Source organism: Leptodactylus fuscus, chromosome 3, assembly GCF_031893055.1.
Source record: "Leptodactylus fuscus isolate aLepFus1 chromosome 3, aLepFus1.hap2, whole genome shotgun sequence".
Taxonomy (NCBI): Eukaryota; Metazoa; Chordata; class Amphibia; order Anura; family Leptodactylidae; genus Leptodactylus; species Leptodactylus fuscus.
The window spans coordinates 240,386,506-240,414,147 of record NC_134267.1 but is presented as its reverse complement, the minus strand read 5'-3'; the positions used below and the strand labels follow the sequence as shown (position 1 = coordinate 240,414,147).

The 27,642-nt window shown below is 46.9% G+C and overlaps 1 protein-coding gene across 1 annotated transcript in view; it reads left to right on the top strand.

The window, feature by feature from the left end:
* Positions 1–11,562: 11,562 nt before the first annotated feature.
* The window catches only part of LOC142196971 (vomeronasal type-2 receptor 26-like), a 36,122-nt gene continuing 20,042 nt past the window's right edge, over positions 11,563–27,642 (top strand). The window contains exons 1-3 of the mRNA XM_075266942.1: positions 11,563–12,309; positions 14,820–15,041; positions 19,437–19,560. Coding sequence (XP_075123043.1) covers positions 11,563–12,309; positions 14,820–15,041; positions 19,437–19,560 — 1,093 coding nt within the window. The remainder of the gene's footprint in view (positions 12,310–14,819; positions 15,042–19,436; positions 19,561–27,642) is intronic.

The following is a 27,642-nucleotide window of genomic DNA, read 5'->3' as shown; positions in this document are numbered from 1 at the left end:
CCTTTGCCTCTACCTACCGTTTTTGCTGCTTAGCTTCCCTCCACATCTACACTGCTTTTGCCCCTAGACATCACCCCAGTTTATGCCTCTGCTTCTACCCAGCTTTTTTGTTGATTTAGCTTCCCTCCACATCTACACTGCTTTCGCCCCTGCCCCCTAGACATCACCCCTGTCCATGTGGGGTCGGTGGCCTCGTTGTCCACCAACTCCTCTTCCAATTGTGCACTGTCCCCTTATTGCAAACCTCACATAACCACAGCTTGCCCTCATGGCAACTGTGTTTCATCATCCCCACTGAGGTCCAGAAACGTCGGTGGCAAGTCCACAACCACAAAATTGGAAGGAAATGGCGGATACTGAATTATTTCTAACACCTGTTCCTGGTGCTCGGGCCTGGTCTGTGTTGTACCCTGCACCCTGCTTAACGCAGCTTCCATATCCGGAATTGTGATGAGCGCATGCCAATGTTTCATGTCCAGCGGAAAGGATGGGAGCTGACTTTGATGAACCCTTGGGTTTTGGAGATGGAACTCCATCAAAGGTCTCTGCAGCTCACACACCCTGCTCAACACATGGTATCTAGGGTTTCAGAGTGTGGGGACGTCGCACAACAGCCGGTGTTCGGGCAGATGGAGGCATTGCTGGAGTGTTTTGAGGCTAGCAGCGGCTCCTGTACACTTGCGAAAGTGGGCGCACAAGCGCCGCATTTTCACCAGTAGCTCGTGTACATTTGGGTATATTTTCAAAAAATGTTGCACCACTAAGTTAGACGTGGGCCAAGCATGGAAAGTGTTGGAGGCTGGCAAGCTCCATAGCCGCTACCAGGTTCCTGCCGTTATCACACATGACAAACATGCCTGGCCCACGGTGCAGCAGGGAAAAACATATTGCCATCTCAGCCAGGATGGCATCCCTGACCTCGGAGGCAGTGTGCTGTCTGTCCCCCAAGCTGATGAGCTTCATCGCGGCCTGCTGACGTCTCCCCATGCCAGTAGCTGGGGTTGATTCAAGGGCAGAGGAGGAGGAGGGTGGTGTTCCTGCACTCCTGTCAGGAATATTGGGCGGGGAGACAAGGCAGGCCGCCACAGTTTGCGACCCGGTCCCAGCCTCAACTACATTCAGCCAGTGTGCCGTGATTGAGATGTAGCGTCCCTGGCCGCATGCACTTGTCCACACGTCGGTGGTCAAGTGGAACTTTTGTGCAAAGCGCAGAACTTAGGGCCCGCCTGAAATTTCCCCAATGTGGGACTATTAAAGGATTATCTTATCTTATGTTATGGGACACACGCTGGTGCAAGGCTCAACTCACCCTAAGGGCCAAAGACACTGCTGGTGAATTTTGTTCCGTTCAAAAGGACTCTGTGTTTACATTTGGCTCAGTCGCAGCTCCAGGACAGGCCTTTAAAAGCAAGGTTTCCTTTAGTGGCTCCATCTCAGCAGGATGATGATGGTGAAGCTTGGTTAAATCTGGTGTCGGAAGGGAAAGTGGTTTCTGATCTACAGCTAAAGTACTGGAGCATGTTGTTTGGACAATTAACACCTGATCAGAACCCTGTAGAGGTAATGTAGAGTCCGCACAGAGAACTAATGATTATGACGATGACCATGAAGTCTTCCTTCTTTCTCTTCCGTTTTTTCCTTAGCTGCTATGGACTCCTAGTATATCTTCTCTTCTCAGCTTATCTGTGTCTACGTCTGTATTATCCTGTATCTGTATTACTAGGCTGCTGTAACATGCTGAAATTTCCCCAATGTGGGACTATTAAACGATTATCTTATCTTATCTTAGTGTAGTCTGTGCAGTTTGGGCAGCAGGTTAGGTAACTGGAGGCAGTGGCAGGACAACTGAAGGGATACTTGCAGAAGATCCAGGTGAGGAGCACAGATGAATGGGCTCGACTGTGGTTGCTCTTGTCCCAAGACCTGGATAACCAAGGCCTCGAAGTCAGCAAACTTGATGCTGGTAAGTTGTGCGGCAAGCATTCGCAAATGACTTTGGAGCAACGTGGTACCCGCCCCTTCTATGAAGCGGTCAAGCAAGATTTGATCAGAGTCCACATTTTCATGAGGATGCACTAGCCCCACTGCTCTGTACGCCTTTTGGAGGGATAAAACATAGTCCCCTTAGTCTCATTAGTCCTATAGTCACTCTGTTAGTTACAGTTATCACCCGCTCCCGATGCTGCCCGCAGGTGGGCACCAGCTAATATCAGGGACACTCTGTTACTGCAGCAAACTATCCCTGATATGGCCATTAAATGATTTCCGGAAATTCGGGTCAAATTCCACTTTATCTATCTTTGATTTGCTCATCTCTAGTTATAAGTTGTATTCAGCTGTAGAAAAGTTATTTAAGAAACTTATACAAATGTCTTATATCATAAAATAGAAGAGATAATTCTGAGAACAGATAAACAGAACAATTATGTATTTTTATAGATTTTTCTCTCTTAAACTTCATAACGATAACCTGCAGATTGTATCATCAGGAGACTTTCCCGCATAGATGCCTTTGTAAAGACAAGATAAAAAGGACGAAGTCGAGGATTCGAGCTCGACCTCCAGAGGATTCCAGACCGGCTGCGTCTTCACCGTAACAAGTAAGTGACAAGAGCCAGACACAAGCTTCATGTACTAACAAGCAGGGAGGGAAGGAATGATGTGATGTGTCCTCAGCCCTGTGACATCTCCATACAATTCACTGAGCTGTGTATGTACAGTATATATGTGTGTAATGTGAGGTTGTGTATGTACAGTATATATGTGTGTAGTGTGAGGTTGTGCATGTACAGTATGTGTGTAGTGTGAGGCTGTGTATGTACAGTATATATGTGTGTAGTGTGAGGTTGTGTATGTACAGTATATATGTGTGTAGTGTGAGGTTGTGTATGTACAGTATATATGTGTGTAGTGTGAGGTTGTGCATGTACAGTATATATGTGTGTAGTGTGAGGTTGTGCATGTACAGTATATATGTGTGTAGTGTGAGGTTGTGTATGTACAGTATATATGTGTGTAGTGTGAGGTTGTGTATGTACAGTATATATGTGTGTAGTGTGAGGTTGTGTATGTACAGTATATATGTGTGTAGTGTGAGGTTGTGTATATACAGTATATATGTGTGTAGTATGAGGTTGTGTATCCGCTCTCATACTGGATGTGAGTCGGGTTGAGTGATTGGGATCGGAAAAGATCGGATTCCGATCGGCGATCGAGCAAATTTCACGATCAGGATTGGCTGGAAAATGATGGGAAGTCAGATTTTAAAATCTATGCTGAAATCTCAAGATCGGCTCAACCTTAGATGTGAGGTCTCCACTCACTACCACTTCTGATGTCTGTGCCTTGTATATGGCCTCTACTCTTGTGCTACACTCCTTATTCTGAATATATTGGGTTATTGATCATAGTCATAAAATTCAACTTAGTTTTTAGTCTATCGTTTTCTGTCCTTCCCCCTCTTTAGTGTGGGATTTCTCACACAGAGCTTTACACTTATACTAAAAAACTTCAACTTTGGTGTCCTCTGACCAGAGCCACTTCTTCCACATGTTCGCTGTGTCTCCTTTATGGCATGTTGCAAACTGCCAATTCCACTTCTTATGTCTTTTTTTGAACAATGGTTTTCTTCTTGCCGCTCTTCCATAAAGACTGCTAGATTAGTGGCGTGCACGGCTTATAGTTGTCCTCTGGGCAGATTCTCCCACCTGAGCTGTGGATTCCTGCAGCTCCATTTTTGGATAATGGATTGAACAGTGTTCCTTGGGATGCTCAAAGCTTGGGATATGTTTTTTATAACCTAACCCTGTTTTAAACTTCTCCATAAGTTTCTCTCAGACCTGTCTGGTGAGTTCCTTGGTCTTCATGATGCTGTTTGTACACTATTGTTAAATAACAAACCTGTTATGATCTGGGGATCTCTGACCTGGGACTGGACCAGGACTGATAATTTCTAATTAATTAAAGGGATCCTATCATTAAAAAGTAATTTCTTCTGACTGACATGTAGGAATAGACTTAAGAAAGGCCATTCTTCTCCTACTTTTAAATGTCTTCTCTGCGCCGCCATTCCGGTTTTCGTCTGTATGCAAATGAATTCTCTCGCAGCACTGGGGCGGTCCTTAGCACTCAAACAGCACTGGGGATGTCGCTATTGTTGCGAGAGAACTCTCCAGCACCGCCTCCATCTTCTTCAGGAACGGCCTCTCTGCGTGTCTTCTTCCGGCGCTGGGAGTCAAACTTCTAGGCCTTGGGTCTTGGGCAGAGCCACAAGAAAAATTGCCGCTTACACAGCAAGTAAGCAGCCATTTTCTTGTGGCCTGTGGGCATGCGCAGTCGGCTCTGCCTGAGGCCTAGAAGTTTGACCCCCAGGGCCGGAAGAAGAAACGTGAAGAGGTCGTTCCTGGAGAAGGTGGAGGCGGCGCTGGAGAGTTGCATGCCAACAAAAACCGGGATTTCAACTGAACGGCGGCGCACAGAAGACATTTAAGGCTATTCCTATGTGTTAGTCACAAAAATTTGCTTTTTAATGATAGGAAAAAAATAAAATGTTTAAATTTCAGCTCCATATTGTTTTAATTCCCGTGAAATACTAAAATGGTTAACAAACTTCCCAAATGTGGTGTTCAATTATTTGAGGGGTGCAGTTTTGAAAATCAGGTGATTTTATGGGGTTTAACTTGAACAATAATTTGGGAAATATTCTTGTAAATGTTGAAATTCATTGTTACTCTGATAAGCTTCATAACGTCCAAAATAAATTAAAGGACAGCTATGGTAGATCATATTTATTCATGTATTTGTGTGGTATGATGATCTGTCAGAACAGAAGAGTAGGGTTGAGCGATCGGGATCGGAAAAGATCGGATTCCGATCGGCGATCGAGTAAATTTCACAATTGCAATTGGAATTTCGATCCCTATCTTTTCCTAGCGGGATCGAGGTCGGAGGTTATCTCAATATCGGCTCAACTCTAAAAGTGACTTTTCCCATAAAGAAGCATTGATTAGGGTTGAACAATCAGGATCGGAAAAGATCGTATTCCGATCGGCGATCGAGTAAATTTCACGATCAGGATCAGCTGGAAAACGATCAGAAATCAGATTTTAAAATTGATCCTGAAATCTCAAGATCGGCTCAACCTTACAGAAGAGCATTTCACATTTTGAAAATTGTAAAAAAAAAATTCTAAATTTCCATTAAATTTCATATATTTTTTTAATAAATAAGTTTTGAAAAATGAAGCTGTGTCCTTAAGGGGTTAAACAAGATTTTATTTTATTTTTCCCCCCTAGGTCACAATGCTACATGCTACCTGTATATATGTAATATATAAAATCACCATTGTCATTGCCGGACAAGATATTATCAATACCAGGTGCAAAATGGATTTGATTGGAGAAGTATTACATGTCGCGGAGCCGGGAGACCTGATCATTGGAGGAATCTTAAAACTTTCTAATGAGCATAATTATCTCTCAGTTTTACCATTTACGGAAATGATGCAGTGCAGAAAGTAAGGATACAAAGCTACATTGTATGACTTATATAGGTAACAGTATTTCATGTAATATAGATATTGTAAGTAGAGTTGAGCGATCGGCTTTGGAAAAGATCGGATCCCGATCGGCGATCGAGCAAATTTCACAATCGCGATTGGCTGGAAAATGATCGGAAATTGGATTTTGAAATCTCAAGATCGGTTCAACCCTAAAAGTGACTTTTCCCATAGAGAAGTATTGACTAAGGTTGAGCGATTGGAATCGGTAAAGATCGGATTCCGATCGGCGATCGAGCAAATTTCACAATCATGATCAGCTGGAAAATGATCGGAAATCGGATTTTAAAATCAATCCTGAAATCTCAAGATCGGCTCAATCCTAACTGTAAGGTTTTTTAAGATTTTAATAGATATAAAAAATATTGATTATTGTGACAAAGAGAAACTTAAAAATACAGAAAGATTAGCAAGGACGATTGGCAGGTCACCTTCATGGAGTCCTCTTTAAGAGTCCTTCATAAGATGTATTTGTTCCCCATATTTTCACCATTTTTTTCCCCACAGTTTCACCTCTATGTTTTAGGGGATGTAATGCCTTAGGAACTACCCTCCATGAGCTCCTGCCCTCATGCCTGATGCGATTAGTTGGCTATCCATAGGATTGGACAACATCTCTTTGGACAGTCTTTCCTGTTTCAGGTTCCACCTTGTTCCTCAACCCTCTAATCTGAAATACACTCAGTTTAAGCTTCTCCAATATGTTTTATTAGCAGCCCGGATTGACATTGCCTCCAACAGGAAAAAATCGTTCCTCTCAGTGGCCGAGGTAATGCCATGGGTTGATGTCATTATGCTTCATGAGAGGATTAAATGGATAGTCCAGGCAAAATTGAACAACCAATATAGCTTTTAACTCAGTTGTGGGCAGTGAAAATAATGCATGCTCCCCTGTCCACCATGCTCTGATGTCCTCCCGGCATGTCCCAGTTATTTTACCCCGGTTGCTTCTGTCAGGTCTCTTTCGGAGTTCAGCTGAGGCCGCTGATTAACCTCAACGGTCACATAATGGGTAAGGCCAATCAGCAGCCTCAGAAGGCCTAAGAAAGAGGACCCGTGATGTCACAGGTAGTGACATCACCTGCCAGTCACTGATTGGACCTATTTTTGCCCGGACAACCTTTTTAACTCCACTTTTTCTGACTCTCACCTGCTCTTTGACAAAGTATTGGCTTCTTGAGTCAAAAGCTCTCACATCTCAGGCCTCCAATACTGTCTCCAGCTTTAGTCCTGTGGATTGTGTCCTCATTCCCCCCACCCCTCCCCACTGGAGGGTACTTAGTAGTCACTCCCGTTGCCCCGGCTCATTGTAGCACTGTTATTCTCCACCTACTATCCTGACTCTAGTTGATTTCTACACTTTTGCTATTCCCTTACTTACCCGGGTCTCTTATATGCTACCTTATGTTATATGTTATCTTCTTTGACATTTCATTCATGCTCTCGGTCAAATTCTTACTCTTTGTGATTGAGTTGCAGTTTAATGTGTTTTTTTATTCTGTTGTAATTTAATAAATACTTTTGAACCTAAAAATAAAGAATGGGCACAATAGTGTGAATTCTATATGATTTCATTTTTTGCTTTCTACCCAGTAACTTGACTAGAGTCCTATGATATTTCTGTGTTAAATATTTGCACTGTATGTGGATAGGGTTTTATCCAGTTATAAATCCACCAAACATGAATATAGTCCATAAATTCATGTTGCCTTCCTTCATAGTTCCCTATTAGTATTAGTACTCCTCTTTGCACATCAGCACTAAATCATTAAGATTTTGAGGCTTCTGCTTAGAAACTCGGAGCTTCAACTCCCTCCATAAGTTTTGGGACTATGGGATTAAGATCTGGAGACTGGCTAAGGCCACGCCATGACCTTAATATGCTTCTTTTTGAGCCGCTCCCTTTTTGACTTGGCTGTATGTTTTGGGTCCTTGTCCTTCTGGAAGACCGAATCAAAAAATATCGGATCCCAATCGGCGATTGAGCAAATTTCAGGGATCGGCTAGAAAATGATCGGAAATCGGATTTTGAAATTCTCAAGATTGGCTCAACCCTAAAAGAGACTTTTCCCATAGAGAAGCATTGACTAGGGTTGAGCGATCGGGATCTGGAAAGATCAGATCCCGATCGATGATCGAGCAAATTTCACAATCAGGATTGGCTGGAAAATAATTGGAAAACTGATTTTAAAACCGATCCTGAAATCTCAACCCTAGACATCACCTATTTGTAATGTTCTGGCGGAGGGAAGGAGGTGGTCATTCAGGATATTAGGGTATATGGCTCCATCCATCCCCTCATTGATGAGGTGAAATAGTCCTGCGTCCTTAGCATAGAAACACCCCAAACCATAAAGTTTCACCTCCATGGGGACAGTGTTCTTTGGGCTATAGGCAACATTTCTCTTCCTCCAAACACAGCGAGTTGAGATAATGCCAAAGATCTCAATTTTAGACTCAATTTTAGTATAGCATGTCAGAGGACAATAGAATATAAATATAAACCAAGTATGTAAAGAACAAAGTATCCAATAGCCAATCATCGATCAAAGCACATAGGTCAGAAAAAATAGCGATCGATACAAAAATTCATCTTACAAACTATGTGCCAACTGCAAAACTTTGACATAACTTTGGCCGTGTTTACCTTAGAGAGTTAGTAATGGGCTAGATAAAGTCCAAGGAGCCTTCACAATGCTGTGGATCATACCAAGCCTTTTCCAAGCTGAAGCAAATTTTGGACCAAACCACTCAAACTGAAACATGACAAATCTTGAAAGGTTCGACAATTTCTAACGGAGACGCGTCGATTACAACAACGATTACAAATGGAACGACCAAAGAAACCATGACAGTGTAAATAGTGGTCCGGGAGTGTTATCACACTGGTGAATAGCCATAATTATAGTCTTTTGACTGTTATATTGACCGAACCAAGTATCATCATTTACCTTTTCATTCTTTTTATATTCTTGTTCTTCTTCGAGTTCACCCTTTTTTTTCCCTTTCACTGTAGAATACTCCTTCATTTCTGGAGACATCTCCTGGTCTTCATATTCGCCATAGAAGAAATAAACAGAAGATCGGACCTCTTACCTAATATCACTCTGGGATACAACATCTATGACTCCTGTAGTATACAACATAAAGCTGTACATAGTGTACTGAGTATACTGTCCGGAGGAGAAGAAGCCGTCCCCAACTACAGCTGTGATGAGAAGAACAATGTGGTGGCTTTTATTGGACACTTGGTGTCCTCCTCCAGTCTGTCCATAGCTGAGATAGCCGGGATTTATAATAGTCCACAGGTAATCTATATCTTTAGGCCCCACAAACATAACAGTGACAAATGGATATGTAGCGGAGGTTTCTTCAACCTTGATTTTTAGAATAATGAGGAGTCAAGGGGAAAAACTAGACATGAAAGATATTCGTGATATTCAGCCCTTCGGTTTATTTTAGGACAAACTTGGTAAACACTTGTTATATTCTGGAGTCCTCTCAGGTCTTAGAATATAATAAGTGGAGGCCCAGTGGAGGTGAGCAAAAATAACAGTTACAAGACATACAACATACATACAAAAATAAACATACTCATTTGGTATCTGGCAGTCCCCAAACCTCCTCTTAAGGACTCTTCTAGCCTCTGGCAGATGTCATGTTCTCCAGACTCACCGCTGAAGCCGGCTATTGTGCATCAGTGGTCACATGGGGTGTTCTGATGTCATGATGATCCAGTGTGATGATATTGGAGGTGGACCGTCTCACTCGAGGGGAGAACAGAAGAACCGCGCTCGCCCGGGTAAATCAACAAACTTTATTTTCACAACATGTTTCGAGCCAATCTTGCTCTTTCTCAAGTGTCACGGCCATCATCCACTGTGGGAAGGTTATCTGCATGCACTTCAGAAAGAGCAAGATAGGCTCGAAACGTGTTGTGCAAATAAAGTTTGTTGATTTACCCGGGCGAGTGCGGTTCTTCTGTTCTCCCCTCGAGTGAGAAGGTCTACCCCCAATATTGTTGCCTTGATGTCTCCCAGACATATATCCAACTGCCGCCCACGTTTACTTGTGCCATCCATTCCTAAGATACACTATAGAGGTGGTTGTGCCTCACACAACCCCACCAGGTGAGCAACCATTTGTTTCTACTTACCCTGACTTTTTGATTCAAAAAATACTACACCAAGGTCGGCTCGATGCCTCTCTTAGTTTTTGCTTTGATCCAGTGTGATGTCATCCTCATGCATGGTGACCACCGGATGCCTAAGAAAGATGAAGCAAGTTGATTATAAGTAACTTCTTTTTTCTCACATTCCCTGGGTCTCCACTTAATATATTCTAGGGTGGGATACGCAAGAGTAGGTATTGGCTTCATCAGGTTTAGTTTTTCTAACCCAATACCTTATTTTTTGGGGGATGTATCAATATATAGTTCGCTGATGTTAAAAACGGATGAGTCAGTTGTGTGAAAAAAGAAGACCAATAAAGTCCATCTGTTTTTTTTTTTCCCATTTTTTTTTTTTTTCACGGATTGTTAAAAACTGATCCAAAACTGAAAATGATCAGAAAACACTTGACAATATCTGTCATACTAATAGGAAATGGACATTAAAAAACAGACATGGCTATTGTAGAACACATGTATGTCAATGGGTCTATTCACATGGCTCTGTGTTACAGTTCTGTGTATATATATATAAATATTTTTTTGAAACTACAGAACCTCTTAGCTGTAGAACACTACAGTGAGGTCCACAGGCCCAATGGTGGGCGGCTGTATGTCTGAACTCAATGTGAACTACTGCAAAGACATTGCAGCGTGACAATCAATGTGAACTACTGCAAGACACTGCAGCCTGGACTCAATGTGAACTACTGCAAGTACTGCAGCCTGGACTAAATGTGAACTACTGCAAGACACTGCAGTCTAAACTAAATGTGAACAGTGGGTACTGTGTGACACTCCATGTGAACAAGGTGCAACTAAAATCCTGCCAGTTTAGCTCACTGGCCAGGTGCACCAGTACAAGTGAAACACACACAGCTGCCAAGGGTTAACACTCACCCCAGGCCAGCAAACACAAACACTTACCCCTGCGACAGTTAGGGGCCACCAGGGAAATTTTAGAACATTCTCCTGCCACAGCTTGGAGTCTCCAGGGGGTTGCATGCTCTGGCACACAGCTTGGAGAGATCACATACCCACGCTCTGCACACAGCTTGGAGTTACCAGGGGAGTTTGTATGGTCCGGCACACAGTTTGGAGACATCACACACCCATGCTCCAGCACACAGCTGGGAGCCATACATGAAGTCAGGCAGTACACATAGGCTATCTCAGAGACCATACCGGCTGCATATCTACAAGCTGTAATGGCGTCTACCACTCCTAGCCCTGGTGTAGATCTAGCAGTTCAGGGTTTACAGGTCCTACCTAACAGCACCCAGGAGAAGCAGAGGAACCCCACACAGAGGCCTAGTCTGAAACCTGCCTGAGTACTGGAGCCTATCCCTGCAAACTACTGTCATTCACTCTGTGGACTTTGGGGAAATTTTAGTGGAAGTGTGAGCCCCTGGCGGGTGTCAGCTTTCACTATTTAAAGGGAAGTCCCTGCCCAATAAGGGCGGTGGTCATGACCTCACCGCTCATGCTCAATAGGGGAGAAATGGCACTTAGCTTGTGAGCAGCTCCAATACGTCTGAGCATGCTCAGTAGGGTGAAAGCTGGATGGTTAGACTGACCCGCAGGTGGCGCTGTGCGCTATGATGACAACCTGCGGGACCCAATCCTAACACTCTGTCTATGGACAGAGATGGAGCATGCTCTCTTTACGGGTAATTGCTATTTTTCTTAGATTCTTACACATACGCTCTTTCAATTCCTTATACCTTGGGCAATCCGATTGATGAACATCCAACTTGGATTGAAACATGGCAAGTTTTCTTTCTACAGGACATGAGGATCATTTCATGTATTTTCCTTCCAGATCAGCTATGGAGCTATGGATTCCATATTTAATGACAAGCTCCGCTTCCCTTCCTTATACCGCACGGTTCCTGATGGGAGGGATCAGTATAAGGCCATTGTTCTCTTACTGAAGCATTTTGGATGGAGCTGGGTGGGGATTGTAGTAGGAGAAGATGAAGGAAGCCAACGAGCCGCCATGGAGCTGAATAGCGTAATAACTCAGAACGGGATGTGTGTCGCTTATCAAATCATTGTCAAAAAAGCTCTAAAATATTCAGATATCAAACCTGGTAATGTTCACAATAAGCTTATATATAAGATAACTCACACCAGTTGTGACGTTATTATATTTATTGGGATCTCTGATGATCTACAGGTTGTGCAGAATAAAATAATGAAGGAATATAATGGCAAAAAAGTCTTTGTATTACTGGCTTCATTTGCTATGTGGAATACGGAATATGCTCAGACACTGATGGGATCTCTACAGATTTCACTACCAAGAAGAAATATTCCAGGGCTGAAGGATTATTTGCTCGGTGCTGGTCTTTACAAACATCTAAACTCTTCAATACTGTCTGACATAAGCGTCTACCTTCAAGTTAATGATGCAAATTTTGCCAGTAATGTGTCTCCTTATGTGTATGACGTCAGTAATTTCCGCTATACCTTTAGTATATACTCGGCCGTCTACGCTGTGGCGAATGCATTACATGACTTATCATTAATAGAAGGAAATCTCAAGTCATTGTCTAAAAACAGATCCCAGATGTTATTAAAGGTAAGTAGTCTGGTAAATATAGGGCCACAGTTGGTGTCAGCACCCGGCCTACCTGGGCAAGTGTAAGGGCCCAAGCTCCTAAGGGGGCCCACTTGGCAGTGGCGTAGGGTACATGGCCCATGGTTAGCTTAAAATAGCCAAGGCCCTGGACCACCATGATAGCAGTCAGGGAAGCCTGGGAGCATATAATACTGTGTGTTGGCCACTGTGCAGCGTAAAGCACTGTGTGGGGGCCACTGTGGAACATATAATACTGTGTGGGGACCACTGTGGAGAATATAGTACTATGTGGGGCCTCTCTGGGGCATATAATTCTGTGTGGGGGCCACTGCGGAGCATATATTGTTGTGTGGGAGCCTCTATGGAGCATATAATTCTGTGTGGGGCTACTGCGGAGCATATAATTCTGTGAGGGGACCACTGCTGAGAATATAATACTATGTGGAGCCTCTCTGGGGCATATAATTCTGTGTGGGGGCCACTGCGGAGCATATAATGTTGTGTGGGTGCCTCTATGGAGCATATAATTCTGTGTGGGGGCCACTACGGAGCATATAATGCTGGTTGGGGCACTGAAGAGCATATAATGCTGTGGGGGGGCCTCTGCGGAGCATATAATGTTGTGTGGGGGCCTCTATGGAGCATATAATGTTGTGTGGGGGACACTGTGGAGCAAATAATACTGTCTAGGCACCAGTGGAGAATATAATGCTGTGTGGAGCCACTGTGGGCATATACTGTTGTGTGAGGGCTATTGTGGGTATATGATGCTATGTGGGGGCCTCTGTGGATCATATAATACTATGCAGGTCCCACTGTAGAGTGGCAGTATTAGCAGTATCAGGTTCTATTCGCACGGTGGAATCTGGCACTGATTTTGCAGTGGATTTCGCACCTAAATCAGCAGCGGATTCCTCCCTCTGTCTGCCTCCTATTGAAACTAATTGGAGCAGGAAGCTGAAAAAAAGCATCCTGCTGGATCTTGCCATACTGTAGATTTTGCAGCTGATTCGAAGGCTTCAGTTTGAGACTCCTCATTGGTTAGAGTCATTTGGGCCTAATCAGTCATGGAAAGTAGCAAGAGAATGCTGATGTTCTGTACCATGAGCCGGGGCAGAAAATAAAGAAGAATCCGGGGCAGATGTCCACCACAAATTCCTCTTTACTTTCCGATGTCTGAACAGGTTGTGTCTACTTGTGTGGAATGAATTGTATTACAGTCCACTCCAGTAAGTCTCCCTCACCAAAAACTTTCAAAACCAATATTTATATTTTTCTTTTGCTTCTGTGTGCATGAGTTACTCCAAAAGGGGCTCATTGGGGCTCTGTCACCCAAGGGCCCCAACAAACCTGAAGCTGGCCCTGTATAGGGCCGTACTAAGAATGATGAATCATACTAAAATCAAGACAGAAAATACCCCTGGTGTCTATTCTTTGCCATTTACTACAGATGGGAGAACCTCTCAAGATTTGTTTTTTGAATCAGTATTTTGGCCCTGATGACCTGGGCATGACCCATGTGATGGCTATTGACCCAATCATAGACTTCAGCCATGACCTCTAGGCCAATGATATAACAGAAAAGCACCAGACGTCAGTAGGAGAGTGGCAGACACTGCAAGGAGGCCCAAAAGAGGTAACAGAAGGTGAGTATGAATGTTTTTTTTGTTATTTTTCACACTGTGCCTGTGCCTCCACATATTATACTCTGGGGTCCGAAGAGATGATGTACCTTCGGCTATGTTTGCCTTAGAGAGGTAAAAATGGGATAGATAAGCTCCAATGGGCCTACAAATATTTTGCCTTATGTTTTATAGAAAGGTTCCTAGGAGCCCTAAGAGTATTCTACACTATGTTTTATAGATAGGTTCCTAGGAGCCCTAAGAGTATTCTACACTATGTTTTATAGATAGGTTCCTAGGAGCCCTAAGAGTATTCTACACTATGTTTTATAGATAGATTCCTAGGAGCCCTAAGAGTATTCTACACTGTGTTTTATAGATAGGTTCCTAGGAGTCCTAAGAGTATTCTACACTATGTTTTATAGATAGGTTCCTAGGAGCCCTGACAGTATTCTACACTATGTTTTATAGATAGGTTCCTAGAAGCCCTAAGAGTATTCTACACTATGTTTTATAGATAGGTTCCTAGGAGCCCTGAGAGTATTCTACACTATGTTTTATAGATAGGTTCCTAGGAGCTATAAGAGTATTCTACACTATGTATTATAGATAGGTTCCTAGGAGCCCTAAGAGTGTTCTACACTATGTTTTATAGATAGGTTCCTAGGAGCCCTGACAGTATTCTACACTATGTTTTATAGATTTATAAGTATGATTTGTACTAATCTCACTTGTCTCAAAACAAACCAGAGACCCAAACTGCTGAACTTAAACAAGAAACAAACCTTGAGAAGTTCTTCCATCTCTAATGAATAGGAGGAGACGATGAAACAACAGGGGACTCTCTGATGTTCATAACGTAATATTGATTTTTTTTTTTTTCTAAAGGTGAGCCGGTACTTACAGAAGGTTCATTTCACAGCACCGGGCGGTGAGATGATTTACTTTACTGATAATAGACACATGCCGGGAAGATTTGATGTGATGAATCATTTTATTTCCAAGACAGAGAAACAGATAAGACAAGTTGGAAACTTTAATGTTGTGGATGGCCATGAGCAATTTAAGATAAATGACAGTGCTATTCGCTGGGATCCAGGATTTACCGGGGTAAATTTCTTGAAGAATTTGATGTATTTAGTTTTTTTGCCATTATTTGAAAAAATCCTGCTCTTCATTTCTGGGCTCAGAACTTAGACTCGTTTAAGGTGCCCATAGACATTAGAGGATAGAAGGTAGGATAAAGTCTACGAGGGTGTCCTGGGTGCAAGTTTTGATGACAGATGTCAAGAAAAAGACAGATTGGGCATGTTGGATTTCAGAATTTTTGATCCTTTTTCCTATAGAGGATAGGCTGCTACCAAAGCTGTACAGCAAATGTATTCTAGACTGAGACAACAGGGCTTGTATATAGGGAACCTGTATATCGTAAATCTACTCACTTCAGCTCATTAGAAGATTGGGCTCATAAATCTGTGACGTATGGAGTGCCATCATAGAAAACCAGAAGGAAGATCGAATCCAGGCTTAGTGTGCTGAGGTTGTCCTGTGGGGCTTCCTGGCTTTTGTTCTCACTCGCAACTTGGATCACTGCAAACCCTATACTAACAGCAATCAATATGTAGCCAAATATGGGGTCCAAAGTATCTCACTAGGTATATAATAACTGGATGCTGTTTATTGGGTCCAGTTCACATCAATTTTCTGGTGGTGGAAGACCATGGCCATGGTCAGTCTGCTTTGTGTTTATATCACAGATAGCACACTGATCCATTATCCTCTATGGTTCCATCCACACGACCGTGAATTTCACGGTCCCGTGTGAGGGCCAACAGTCTGGGACGGGTCTTATCCCTGTCCTATTTTGCATCCCTTGCTTCCATGGCTTCTATTCATTTCATGTGGAAGCACGGCCCGTGCAGGTGAACATCCCTGTGTCCCCCACATGCCGCCCTTGCTTTTAATTCATGGCAGGCCGATTGCGAACACAGTCGTCTGCCACCACCCTTAGGCCCAACAGAAAATGACTCTATTCATGATGAGAACAATACACGTAGTGTAAAGTATCCTGTACCTTTACACTTTAGGCGACATAGTCACAGCAAGCCCCCTCACTATATGGCAAGTCACCTCATTTCAAGTGCACCATTCAATATCTAGATCCTAAATCTCATTTATGGAATGTGTTAGGTGGGGTATAACACTGAACGAGAAAGTTCTAGTCCAGCAATTTTTAGTGGTGTGTCCCTAATAACTCCTTCATGTTGATCCCTCATTGACTTCCAATTTTTTTTTCCAAACTGGTGATTTTAGATATAAAAAGTGAATGTATAAAAATTTTTCCATAGCATACCTAATGGCTTCTGGGTTTGGTGTTTTAACCCCTTCGCCCTCTGTATCATACTATTACGTTGTGGTGTGCCTGTGGCATTATCTCTTGGCTGTGTTGCACAGCTAAAACCTGGGTCTCTAATGGCTTAAAGGTAAGTTCACATGGGTTTTTTTTGGTCCGGAACCTAAGGCGGAGACCACCTCAGGTTCCGGACCAAAATATGGGTAGCTGCGGCTGGATGCCATTGCAGTGCACGGGCATCCAGTCATGCACTCCGTTCCGGATTAGGCCCAAATGAATGGGCCTAGTCAGGAGGGAGTGTCTTTCAGGCGGATGTCGCAAGGCGACTCCGCCTGAAAAAATGAGCATCTCACTTCTTTTTTCAGGGAGCCAGAACAAACGGCTGCCTGAAAAAAGAACTGACCGGCTCCCTTTGATTTCAATGGGAGCCGTGTTTTTAGTCATGATTTTGGGGCGGATACGGTCCCAAAATCCTGACCAAAATACCACAAGTGAACTTACCCTAACCCTCCTAGATGCTATGATCAATTGTGATATGATTGTGGGGTGTGAGGGCCCCTTCACACGGCGTAAGCGCGAGCGCTCGCGTGTTCGGGTCTAAATGAGAGGCGCGCTTACGCAGGGGCGGATCCAGGGCCGGGCGAGCTTAGCGGGGCCCAGCGGCGCTGCCGGGACCTAACAAAATGGTCCCGGTCGGCATGTCCCGACTCCAACTGAGCTCAGCATTAAAGCAGGAGCTGATAGCTCCTGCTTTAAACGCCTATGTATTTCAGCTCATCGGCGGTAGGACGGCGGTAGGACGGCGGTAGGACGCCGATGAGCTGAATGCATAGGCGTTTAAAGCCGGAGCTGTCACAGCTCAGCTCCGGCTTTAACGCTGAGCTCCGGCATTTGTAGCCGCGATGTGATGACGTCATCACATCGCAGCTACAATATGTGTATGAGGGAGAGAGCTGCGGGGGAACGAGGAAAGGTGAGTGTGAGTGTGTGTGTGTGTTAGAAGGTGAGAACGGCATGACACTGGGGCAGATGGAGGTGCGAGAACGGCATGGCACTGGGGCAGATGGAGGGGGAGAACGGCATGGCACTGGGGCAGATGAAGGGGGAGAACGGCATGGCACTGGGGCAGATGAAGGGGGAGAACGGCATGACACTGGGGCAGATGGAGGAGGGAGAACGGCATGACACTGGGGCAGATGGAGGAGGGAGAACGGCATGGCACTGGGGCAGATGGAGGGGCGAGAACGGCATGGCACTGGGGCAGATGGAGGGGGAGAATGGCATGGCACTGGGGCAGATGAAGGGGGAGAACGGCATGACACTGGGGCAGATGGAGGAGGGAGAACGGCATGACACTGGGGCAGATGGAGGAGGGAGAACGGCATGGCACTGGGGCAGATGGAGGGGGGAGAACAGCACGACACTGGGGCAGATGGAGGGGGGAGAACGGCATGACACTGGGGCAGATGGAGGGGGGAGAACGGCATGACACTGGGGCAGATGGAGGGGGGAGAACGGCATGACACTGGGGCAGATGAAGGGGGGGAGAACAGCATGACACTGGGGCAGATGAAGGGGGAGAACGGCATGACACTGGGGCAGATGGAGGAGGGAGAACGGCATGACACTGGGGCAGATGGAGGAGGGAGAACGGCATGGCACTGGGGCAGATGGAGGGGGAGAACGGCATGACACTGGGGCAGATGAAGGGGGGAGAACAGCATGACACTGGGGCAGATGAAGGGGGAGAACGGCATGACACTGGGGCAGATGAAGAGGGGGAGAATGGCATGACACTAGGGCAGATGGAGGGGGGAGAATGGCATGACACTAGGGCAGATGGAGGGGGGAGAATGGCATGACACTGGGGCAGATGAAGGGGGGAAGAACAGCATGACACTAGGGCAGATGGAGGGGGGAGAATGGCATGGCACTGGGGCAGATGGAGGGGGAGAATGGCATGACACTGGGGCAGATAGAGGGGGGAGAGAACAGCAAGACACTGGGGCAGATGGAGGGGGGAGAATGGCATGACACTGGGGCAGATAGAGGGGGAGAGAACAGCATGACACTGGGGCAGATGGAGGGGGGAGAACAGCATGACACTGGGGCAGATGGAGGGGGGGAGAACAGCATGACACTGGGGCAGATGGAGGGGGAGACCGGCATGACACTGGGGCAGATGAAGGGGGGGAATGGCATGACATTGGGGCAGATGAAGGGGGGAGAACGGCATGACACTGGGGCAGAGACGGGGGGGAGGGGAATGAAACTGGGCAGATAAAGGGGGAGAATGGCATGAAACTGGGGACAGAGATAGAGGGAGAGGACATGAAACTAGGGGTAGATGAAGGGTGTATATGAAAATGGGGGGGAGATATAATTTACGGGTGACTGTAGGAGTATTATACTGTGTGGAATCACATGAAAATTGAATGAGAATGGGTGGAGTCAACATAAAAGTGGGTGGGGCCTAATTTGCGCGCGCCGCACGTTTTGTTCCCTCTTTCTAGTCTTCAACAGTTGGGAAGTACAGGTTAGAAGTGCGAGACCCCCAGTAAGTAGGGCCCCGCCAAAGTCAATTGCCCAGGGCCCCGCAAACCCTGGATCCGCCACTGCGCTTACGCCATGTGAAGGGTCCCTATTTCATATAGGAAGCCTATGTGCAAAGTGCTGCAATACAATGTATTACACTGGGCATCAGAAGTTCCCAGGTTCAAGTCCTTTGGAGACAGTAAAAAAAAAAGTATAAAAAAAAAAATTAATAATAAAAAGTTGAAAACTCTTTTAATATAAAAAACATAATGTAAAAAATAAAATAAAAAAACATGGTAGATGACCCCATATTATGATAAGTCCACACTATTCATAAATAACTTTCCTGAATTTAGCCTATATCATGAATGGAAAAAAAACTACAATCACGGCCGCAAACTAACGCGGCGCATACGATCCAGGCTTCCATTGAAATCAACAGGAGCTTTTACGGCGCGCAAAGTCTCACACGCCGTATACGTGCCACATCACGTGAATGGACCCTAACTCTATTACCAATAAAAGACAAATACTTCATCCTCAAAAATAGTGACAGTGTTCCAAAAGTATCAGACTTTTTTGTTCTTTGTTTTAAATAAACCTCCTTCCATCCCCAGACTCCCCAATCTGTCTGCACTCCAAGATGTCTACCCGGATACAGGAAAGTTCTCTGGGAAGGTCAACAGAGATGCTGCTACTATTGTGTCCCCTGTCCAGAGGGCGAAATCTCCAATGAGACAGGTAATAGTTATCTACGGACATGTCAAACATGGTGCTGAGTAGAGACGAGCGAATACTATTCGAAACAGACGTTTCCCATAGAAAAGAACGAGCGTAGCAGGCTCATCCTGCGGAGGGAACATGATGGGGGCGGGCAGTAGGGGGACCAATGGCAGCGTACGGCGCGAAGCCGGCGGGGGTGGGGCTTAGCGGAGCCAGTTTTGATTAGGCCGCGCGGCCCGGGACGCATGCACTCGTGGGCCGCGCAGCAAGAAGACAGGTTGTCCCTCCCTCCCGTTGTTTGTTGTCCTGTTTCTTCCTTAGGTTCGACCTTTTGTCTTCAGGATTGTCACGGTGGCCTTGGCGGATGGAGTCCTGGGGAGTTTGGGGGGTAAATTACTAACAAAGGGTGGAGTCAGTAATAGACTCCTCCTTATATAGTCAGTGTTATGGTCAGTTGTTGGATGGCCTGGCGCTCGGTGAACAGTTACAGGGTCTTAGCCCTGTGAGCTGGTGCGTGAAGTAGGGGTCATCTTTACTCTTGGTGCCGCTGAGCCGGTGGTAGCGGCTGGCGGTAAGTATATATATATATCTACATATTTATGTGCTCATGGTAGCGCCAGGCCATTCATGTTGTTTAATCTTCGTAACTCCAAGGACTCTTACTAGAGATGAGCGAACACTAAAATGTTCGAGGTTCGAAATTCGAATCGAACAGCCGCTCACTGTTCGAGTGTTCGAACGGGTTTCGTACCCCATTATAGTCTATGGGGAACATATACTCGTTAAGGGGGAAACCCAAATCCGTGTCTGGAGGGTCACCAAGTCCACTATGACAACCCAGGAAATGATGCCAACACCTCTGGAATGACACTGGGACAGCAGGGGAAGCATGTCTGGGGGCATCTAACACACCAAAGACCCTCTATTACCCCAACATCACAGCCTAACAACTACACACTTTACACACTCAATACCACCTCTCTGACAGTAGGAAAACACCTTGAAACATGTGTATTTGGCACTTGCAGTGAGGAGAGCTTGTCACCAGCAGTGAATTTGGCCCTTGTAGTAAGTTGAGGTTGGCACCAACATTTGTTTTGAAAATCAGGGTGGATTGAGCCTCTAACCAGCAGAGTTTGGGCAAATTCATGATGAAGGGAGCCTCTAAACACCCCAGTTTGGACCAATTCATGGTGGAGGGAGCCTCTAAAAACCCCAGTTTGGACCAATTCATGGTGGAGGGAGCCGCTAAAAACCCCAGTTTGGACCAATTCATGGTGGAGGGAGCCTCTAAAAAACCCAGTTTGGACCAATTCATGGTGGAGGGAGCCTCTAAACAGCCCAGTTTGGACCAATTCATGGTGGAGGGAGCCTCTAAACAGCCCAGTTTGGGCAAATTCATGGTGGAGGGAGCCTCTAACCAGCCCAGTTTGGGCAAATTCATGGTGGAGGGAGCCTCTAAAAACCCCAGTTTGGACCAATTCATGGTGGAGGGAGCCTCTAAAAACCCCAATTTGGACCAATTCATGGTGGAGGGAGCCTCTAAAAACCCCAGTTTGGACCAATTCATGGTGGAGGGAGCCTCTAACCAGCCCAGTTTGGACCAATTCATGGTGGAGGGAGCCTCTAAAAAACCCAGTTTGGACCAATTCATGGTGGAGGGAGCCTCTGAACAGCCCAGTTTGGACCAATTCATGGTGGAGGGAGCCTCTAAACAGCCCAGTTTGGGCAAATTCATGGTGGAGGGAGCCTCTAACCAGCCCAGTTTGGGCAAATTCATGGTGGAGGGAGCCTCTAAAAACCCCAGTTTGGACCAATTCATGGTGGAGGGAGCCTCTAAAAACCCCAATTTGGACCAATTCATGGTGGAGGGAGCCTCTAAAAACCCCAGTTTGGACCAATTCATGGTGGAGGGAGCCGCTAAAAACCCCAGTTTGGACCAATTCATGGTGGAGGGAGCCTCTAAAAACCCCAGTTTGGACCAATTCATGGTGGAGGGAGCCTCTAAAAAACCCAGTTTGGACCAATTCATGGTGGAGGGAGCCTCTAATCAGCCCAGTTTGGACCAATTCATGGTGGAGGGAGCCTCTAAAAACCCCAGTTTGGACCAATTCATGGTGGAGGGAGCCTCTAAAAACCCCAATTTGGACCAATTCATGGTGGAGGGAGCCTCTAAAAACCCCAGTTTGGACCAATTCATGGTGGAGGGAGCCTCTAAACAGCCCAGTTTGGGCAAATTCATGGTGGAGGGAGCCTCTAACCAGCCCAGTTTGGACCAATTCATGGTGGAGGGAGCCTCTAAAAACCCCAGTTTGGACCAATTCATGGTGGAGGGAGCCTCTAAACAGCCCAGTTTGGACCAATTCATGGTGGAGGGAGCCTCTAAAAACCCCAATTTGGACCAATTCATGGTGGAGGGAGCCTCTAACCAGCCCAGTTTGGACCAATTCATGGTGGAGGGAGCCTCTAACCAGCCCAGTTTGGGCAAATTCATGGTGGAGGGAGCCTCTAAAAACCCCAGTTTGGACCAATTCATGGTGGAGGGAGCCTCTAAAAACCCCAGTTTGGACCAATTCATGGTGGAGGGAGCCTCTAAAAAACCCAGTTTGGACCAATTCATGGTGGAGGGAGCCTCTAAACAGCCCAGTTTGGGCAAATTCATGGTGGAGGGAGCCTCTAAAAACCCCAGTTTGGACCAATTCATGGTGGAGGGAGCCTCTAAAAACCCCAGTTTGGACCAATTCATGGTGGAGGGAGCCTCTAAAAACCCCAGTTTGGACCAATTCATGGTGGAGGGAGCCTCTAAAAAACTCAGTTTGGACCAATTCATGGTGGAGGGAGCCTCTAACCAGCCCAGTTTGGACCAATTCATGGTGGAGGGAGCCTCTAAAAACCCCAGTTTGGACCAATTCATGGTGGAGGGAGCCTCTAAAAACCCCAATTTGGACCAATTCATGGTGGAGGGAGCCTCTAACCAGCCCAGTTTGGACCAATTCATGGTGGAGGGAGCCTCTAAAAAACCCCAGTTTTGACCAATTCATGGTGGAGGGAGCCTCTAAAAACCCCAATTTGGACCAATTCATGGTGGAGGGAGCCTCTAAAAAACCCCAGTTTGGACCAATTCATGGTGGAGGGAGCCTCTAAAAACCCCAATTTGGACCAATTCATGGTGGAGGGAGCCTCTAACCAGCCCAGTTTGGACCAATTCATGGTGGAGGGAGCCTCTAAAAAAACCCAGTTTGGACCAATTCATGGTGGAGGGAGCCTCTAACCAGCCCAGTTTGGACCAATTCATGGTGGAGGGAGCCTCTAAAAACCCCAGTTTGGACCAATTCATGGTGGAGGGAGCCTCTAAACAGCCCAGTTTGGACCAATTCATGGTGGAGGGAGCCTCTAAAAACCCCAATTTGGACCAATTCATGGTGGAGGGAGCCTCTAACCAGCCCAGTTTGGACCAATTCATGGTGGAGGGAGCCTCTAACCAGCCCAGTTTGGGCAAATTCATGGTGGAGGGAGCCTCTAAAAACCCCAATTTGGACCAATTCATGGTGGAGGGAGCCTCTAAACAGCCCAGTTTAGGCAAATTCATGGTGGAGGGAGCCTCTAAAAACCCCAATTTGGACCAATTCATGGTGGAGGGAGCCTCTAAAAACCCCAGTTTGGACCAATTCATGGTGGAGGGAGCCTCTAAAAACCCCAATTTGGACCAATTCATGGTGGAGGGAGCCTCTAACCAGCCCAGTTTGGACCAATTCATGGTGGAGGGAGCCTCTAACCAGCCCAGTTTGGGCAAATTCATGGTGGAGGGAGCCTCTAAAAACCCCAATTTGGACCAATTCATGGTGGAGGGAGCCTCTAAACAGCCCAGTTTAGGCAAATTCATGGTGGAGGGAGCCTCTAAAAACCCCAGTTTGGACCAATTCATGGTGGAGGGAGCCTCTAAAAACCCCAGTTTGGACCAATTCATGGTGGAGGGAGCCTCTAAAAAACCCAGTTTGGACCAATTCATGGTGGAGGGAGCCTCTAAACAGTCCAGTTTGGACCAATTCATGGTGGAGGGAGCCTCTAAAAACCCCAATTTGGACCAATTCATGGTGGAGGGAGCCTCTAACCAGCCCAGTTTGGACCAATTCATGGTGGAGGGAGCCTCTAACCAGCCCAGTTTGGGCAAATTCATGGTGGAGGGAGCCTCTAAAAACCCCAATTTGGACCAATTCATGGTGGAGGGAGCCTCTAAACAGCCCAGTTTAGGCAAATTCATGGTGGAGGGAGCCTCTAAAAACCCCAGTTTGGACCAATTCATGGTGGAGGGAGCCTCTAAAAACCCCAGTTTGGACCAATTCATGGTGGAGGGAGCCTCTAAAAAACCCAGTTTGGACCAATTCATGGTGGAGGGAGCCTCTAAACAGCCCAGTTTGGGCAAATTCATGGTGGAGGGAGCCTCTAAAAACCCCAGTTTGGACCAATTCATGGTGGAGGGAGCCTCTAAAAACCCCAGTTTGGACCAATTCATGGTGGAGGGAGCCTCTAAAAACCCCAGTTTGGACCAATTCATGGTGGAGGGAGCCTCTAAAAACCCCAGTTTGGACCAATTCATGGTGGAGGGAGCCGCTAAAAACCCCAGTTTGGACCAATTCATGGTGGAGGGAGCCTCTAAAAAAACCAGTTTGGACCAATTCATGGTGAAGGGAGCCTCTAACCAGCCCAGTTTGGACCAATTCATGGTGGAGGGAGCCTCTAAAAACCCCAGTTTGGACCAATTCATGGTGGAGGGAGCCTCTAAACAGCCCAGTTTGGACCAATTCATGGTGGAGGGAGCCTCTAAAAACCCCAATTTGGACCAATTCATGGTGGAGGGAGACTCTAACCAGCCCACTTTGGACCAATTCATGGTGGAGGGAGCCTCTAACCAGCCCAGTTTGGGCAAATTCATGGTGGAGGGAGCCTCTAAAAACCCCAATTTGGACCAATTCATGGTGGAGGGAGCCTCTAAACAGCCCAGTTTGGGCAAATTCATGGTGGAGGGAGCCTCTAAAAACCCCAGTTTGGACCAATTCATGGTGGAGGGAGCCTCTAAAAACCCCAGTTTGGACCAATTTATGGTGGAGGGAGCCTCTAAACAGCCCAGTTTGGACCAATTCATGGTGGAGGGAGCCTCTAAGCAGCCCAGTTTGGGCAAATTCATGGTGGAGGGAGCCTCTAAAAACCCCAGTTTGGACCAATTCATGGTGGAGGGAGCCTCTAAAAACCCCAGTTTGGACCAATTCATGGTGGAGGGAGCCTCTAAAAACCCCAGTTTGGACCAATTCATGGTGGAGGGAGCCTCTAAAAAACCCAGTTTGGACCAATTCATGGTGGAGGGAGCCTCTAACCAGCCCAGTTTGGACCAATTCATGGTGGAGGGAGCCTCTAAAAACCCCAGTTTGGACCAATTCATGGTGGAGGGAGCCTCTAAACAGCCCAGTTTGGGCAAATTCATGGTGGAGGGAGCCTCTAAAAACCCCAATTTGGACCAATTCATGGTGGAGGGAGCCTCTAAACAGCCCAGTTTTGGCAAATTCATGGTGGAGGGAGCCTCTAAAAACCCCAGTTTGGACCAATTCATGGTGGAGGGAGCCTCTAACCAGCCCAGTTTGGGCAAATTCATGGTGGAGGGAGCCTCTAACCAGCAGAGTTGTGGGAAAGCAGGGTGGAGGGAGCCTCTAACCAGCAGAGTTGGTGGAAATCAGGGTGGAGGGAGCCTCTAACCAGCAGAGTTGGGGGAAATCATGTTGGAGGGAGCCTAGTATTAGCAGAATTGTGCAACGCTTATGGTGGATGAGTATGAGGATGCGGAGGAATTGGAGAGGTTGAGTACAGACATGGAGTTTCATGTTGGGGTGCTTTACACAGGTGGGCACAAAAATGAAGGCTCTATCCAGTGGTGGTTCATTTTTATCAAAGTGAGCCGGTCGGCACTCTCAGCTGACAGACGGGTGCGCTTGTCAGTGATGATGCCACCGGCTGCACTGAACACCCTCTCAGATAGGACGCTGGCGGCAGGACAGGACAACACCTCCAAGGCATATAGGGCAAGTTCAAGCCACAGGTCCAACTTCGACACCCAATACGTGTAGGGCGCAGAGGGGTCGGAGAGGACAGGGCTGTGGTCGGAAAGGTATTCCCGCAACATGCGCCTATACTTCTCACGCCTGGTGACACTAGGACCCTCTGTGGCGGCACTTTGGCGAGGGGGTGCCATCAAGGTGTCCCAGACCTTAGACAGTGTGCCCCTCGTTTGTGTGGACCGGTGAGAACTTGGTCGCCTACTGGAGGAACTGTCCTCCCTGCCGCCAACGTCACATGCTGGAAACATCTCCATCATATTCTGCACCAATTGCCTGTGGCAAGCATTGATGCGATTGGCCCTCCCCTCTACCGGAATAAAAGACGAGATGTTGTTTTTATACCGGGGGTCAAGGATAGCAAAGATCCAGTACTGGTTGTCCTCCATGATTTTGACAATACGCTTGTCGGTTGTAAAGCACCCCAACATGAACTCAGCCATGTCTGCCACAGTGTTAGTTGGCATGACTCCTCTGGCCCCACCGGAAAGTTCAATCTCCATTTCCTCCTCATCCTCCATGTCTACCCATCCGCGCTGCAACAATGGGACGATTCGAAGTTGCCCGGAAGCCTCCTGTATCACCATCACATCATCGGACAACTCTTCTTCCTCCTCCTCCTCCTCCTCCTCCTCCTCCTCCATTAAACGCGATGAAGCGGACAGATGTGTGGACCTACTCTCCAGCTGTGACGGATCGGATGCTATCCCTAACTCCTCTGTGTGATCTGAGTTATCCCTGATGTCAATCAGGGATTCTCTCAGAACACACAAGAGCGGGATTGTAAGGCTCACCATCGCATCCTCAGAGCTCACCCTCCTTGTGGACTCCTCAAAGACCCGTAGGATGTCACAAAGGTCTCTCATCCATGGCCACTCATGGATGTGAAACTGAGGCAGCTGACTTTGTGGCACCCTAGGGTTTTGTAGCTGGTATTCCATCAAAGGTCTCTGCTGCTCAACCACTCTATTCAACATCTGAAACGTTGAGTTCCAGCGTGTGGGGACGTCGCACAAAAGCCGGTGTTGTGGCACATGCAGGCGTTGCTGGAGAGATTTTAAGCTAGCAGCGGCTACTGTCGACTTGCGAAAGTGGGCGCACATGCGCCGCACTTTCACCAGTAGCTCTGGAACATTGGGGTAGCTCTTTAGGAAACGTTGCACCACTAGGTTGAAGACGTGGGCCAGGCATGGAACATGTTGGAGTCCGGCAAGCTCCAGAGCTGCTACCAGGTTCCAGCCTTTATCACAAACGACCATGCCTGGGCCCAGGTGCAGCGGCTCAAACCATATTGCCGTCTCATCGAGGAGGGCATCCCTCACCTCGGAGGCAGTGTGCTGTCTGTCCCCCAAGCTGATCAGCTTCAGCACAGCCTGCTGACGTCTACCAACGCCAGTGCTGCAACGTTTCCAACTCGTAGCTGGGGTCAATCTAACAGCGGAGGAGGAGGCGGTGGCGGAGGAGGAGGCGGTGGCGGAGGCGGTAGAGGAGGAGGAGGAGGGGGGTGTTCTTCTCGTGTCCCTGCCAGGAATGTTAGGTGGGGAGACGAGGTACACCGGGCCAGTTTGGGAAGCAGTCCCAGCCTCAACTACATTCACCCAGTGTGCCGTCAGTGAAATGTAGCGTCCCTGTCCGCATGCACTTGTCCACGCGTCGGTGGTCAAGTGGACCTTTGTGCAAAGCGCGGAACTAAGGGCCCGCCTGATGTTGAGTGACACGTGCTGGTGCAAGGCGGGGACGGCACACCGGGAGAAGTAGTGACGGCTAGGGACGGCATAGCGAGGTGCCGCAGTTGCCATCAGGTCCAGGAAGGCGGGAGTTTCAACAAGCCGGAACGCCAACATCTCCTGGGCCAGCAGTTTAGCGATGTTGGCGTTCAAGGCTTGCGCGTGTGGGTGGTTAGCAGTGTATTTCTGCCGCCGCTCCAATGTCTGAGAGATGGTGGGTTGTTGTAAAGAAACGCCTGATGGTGCCTTTGATGGTGCAGGAGAAGGAG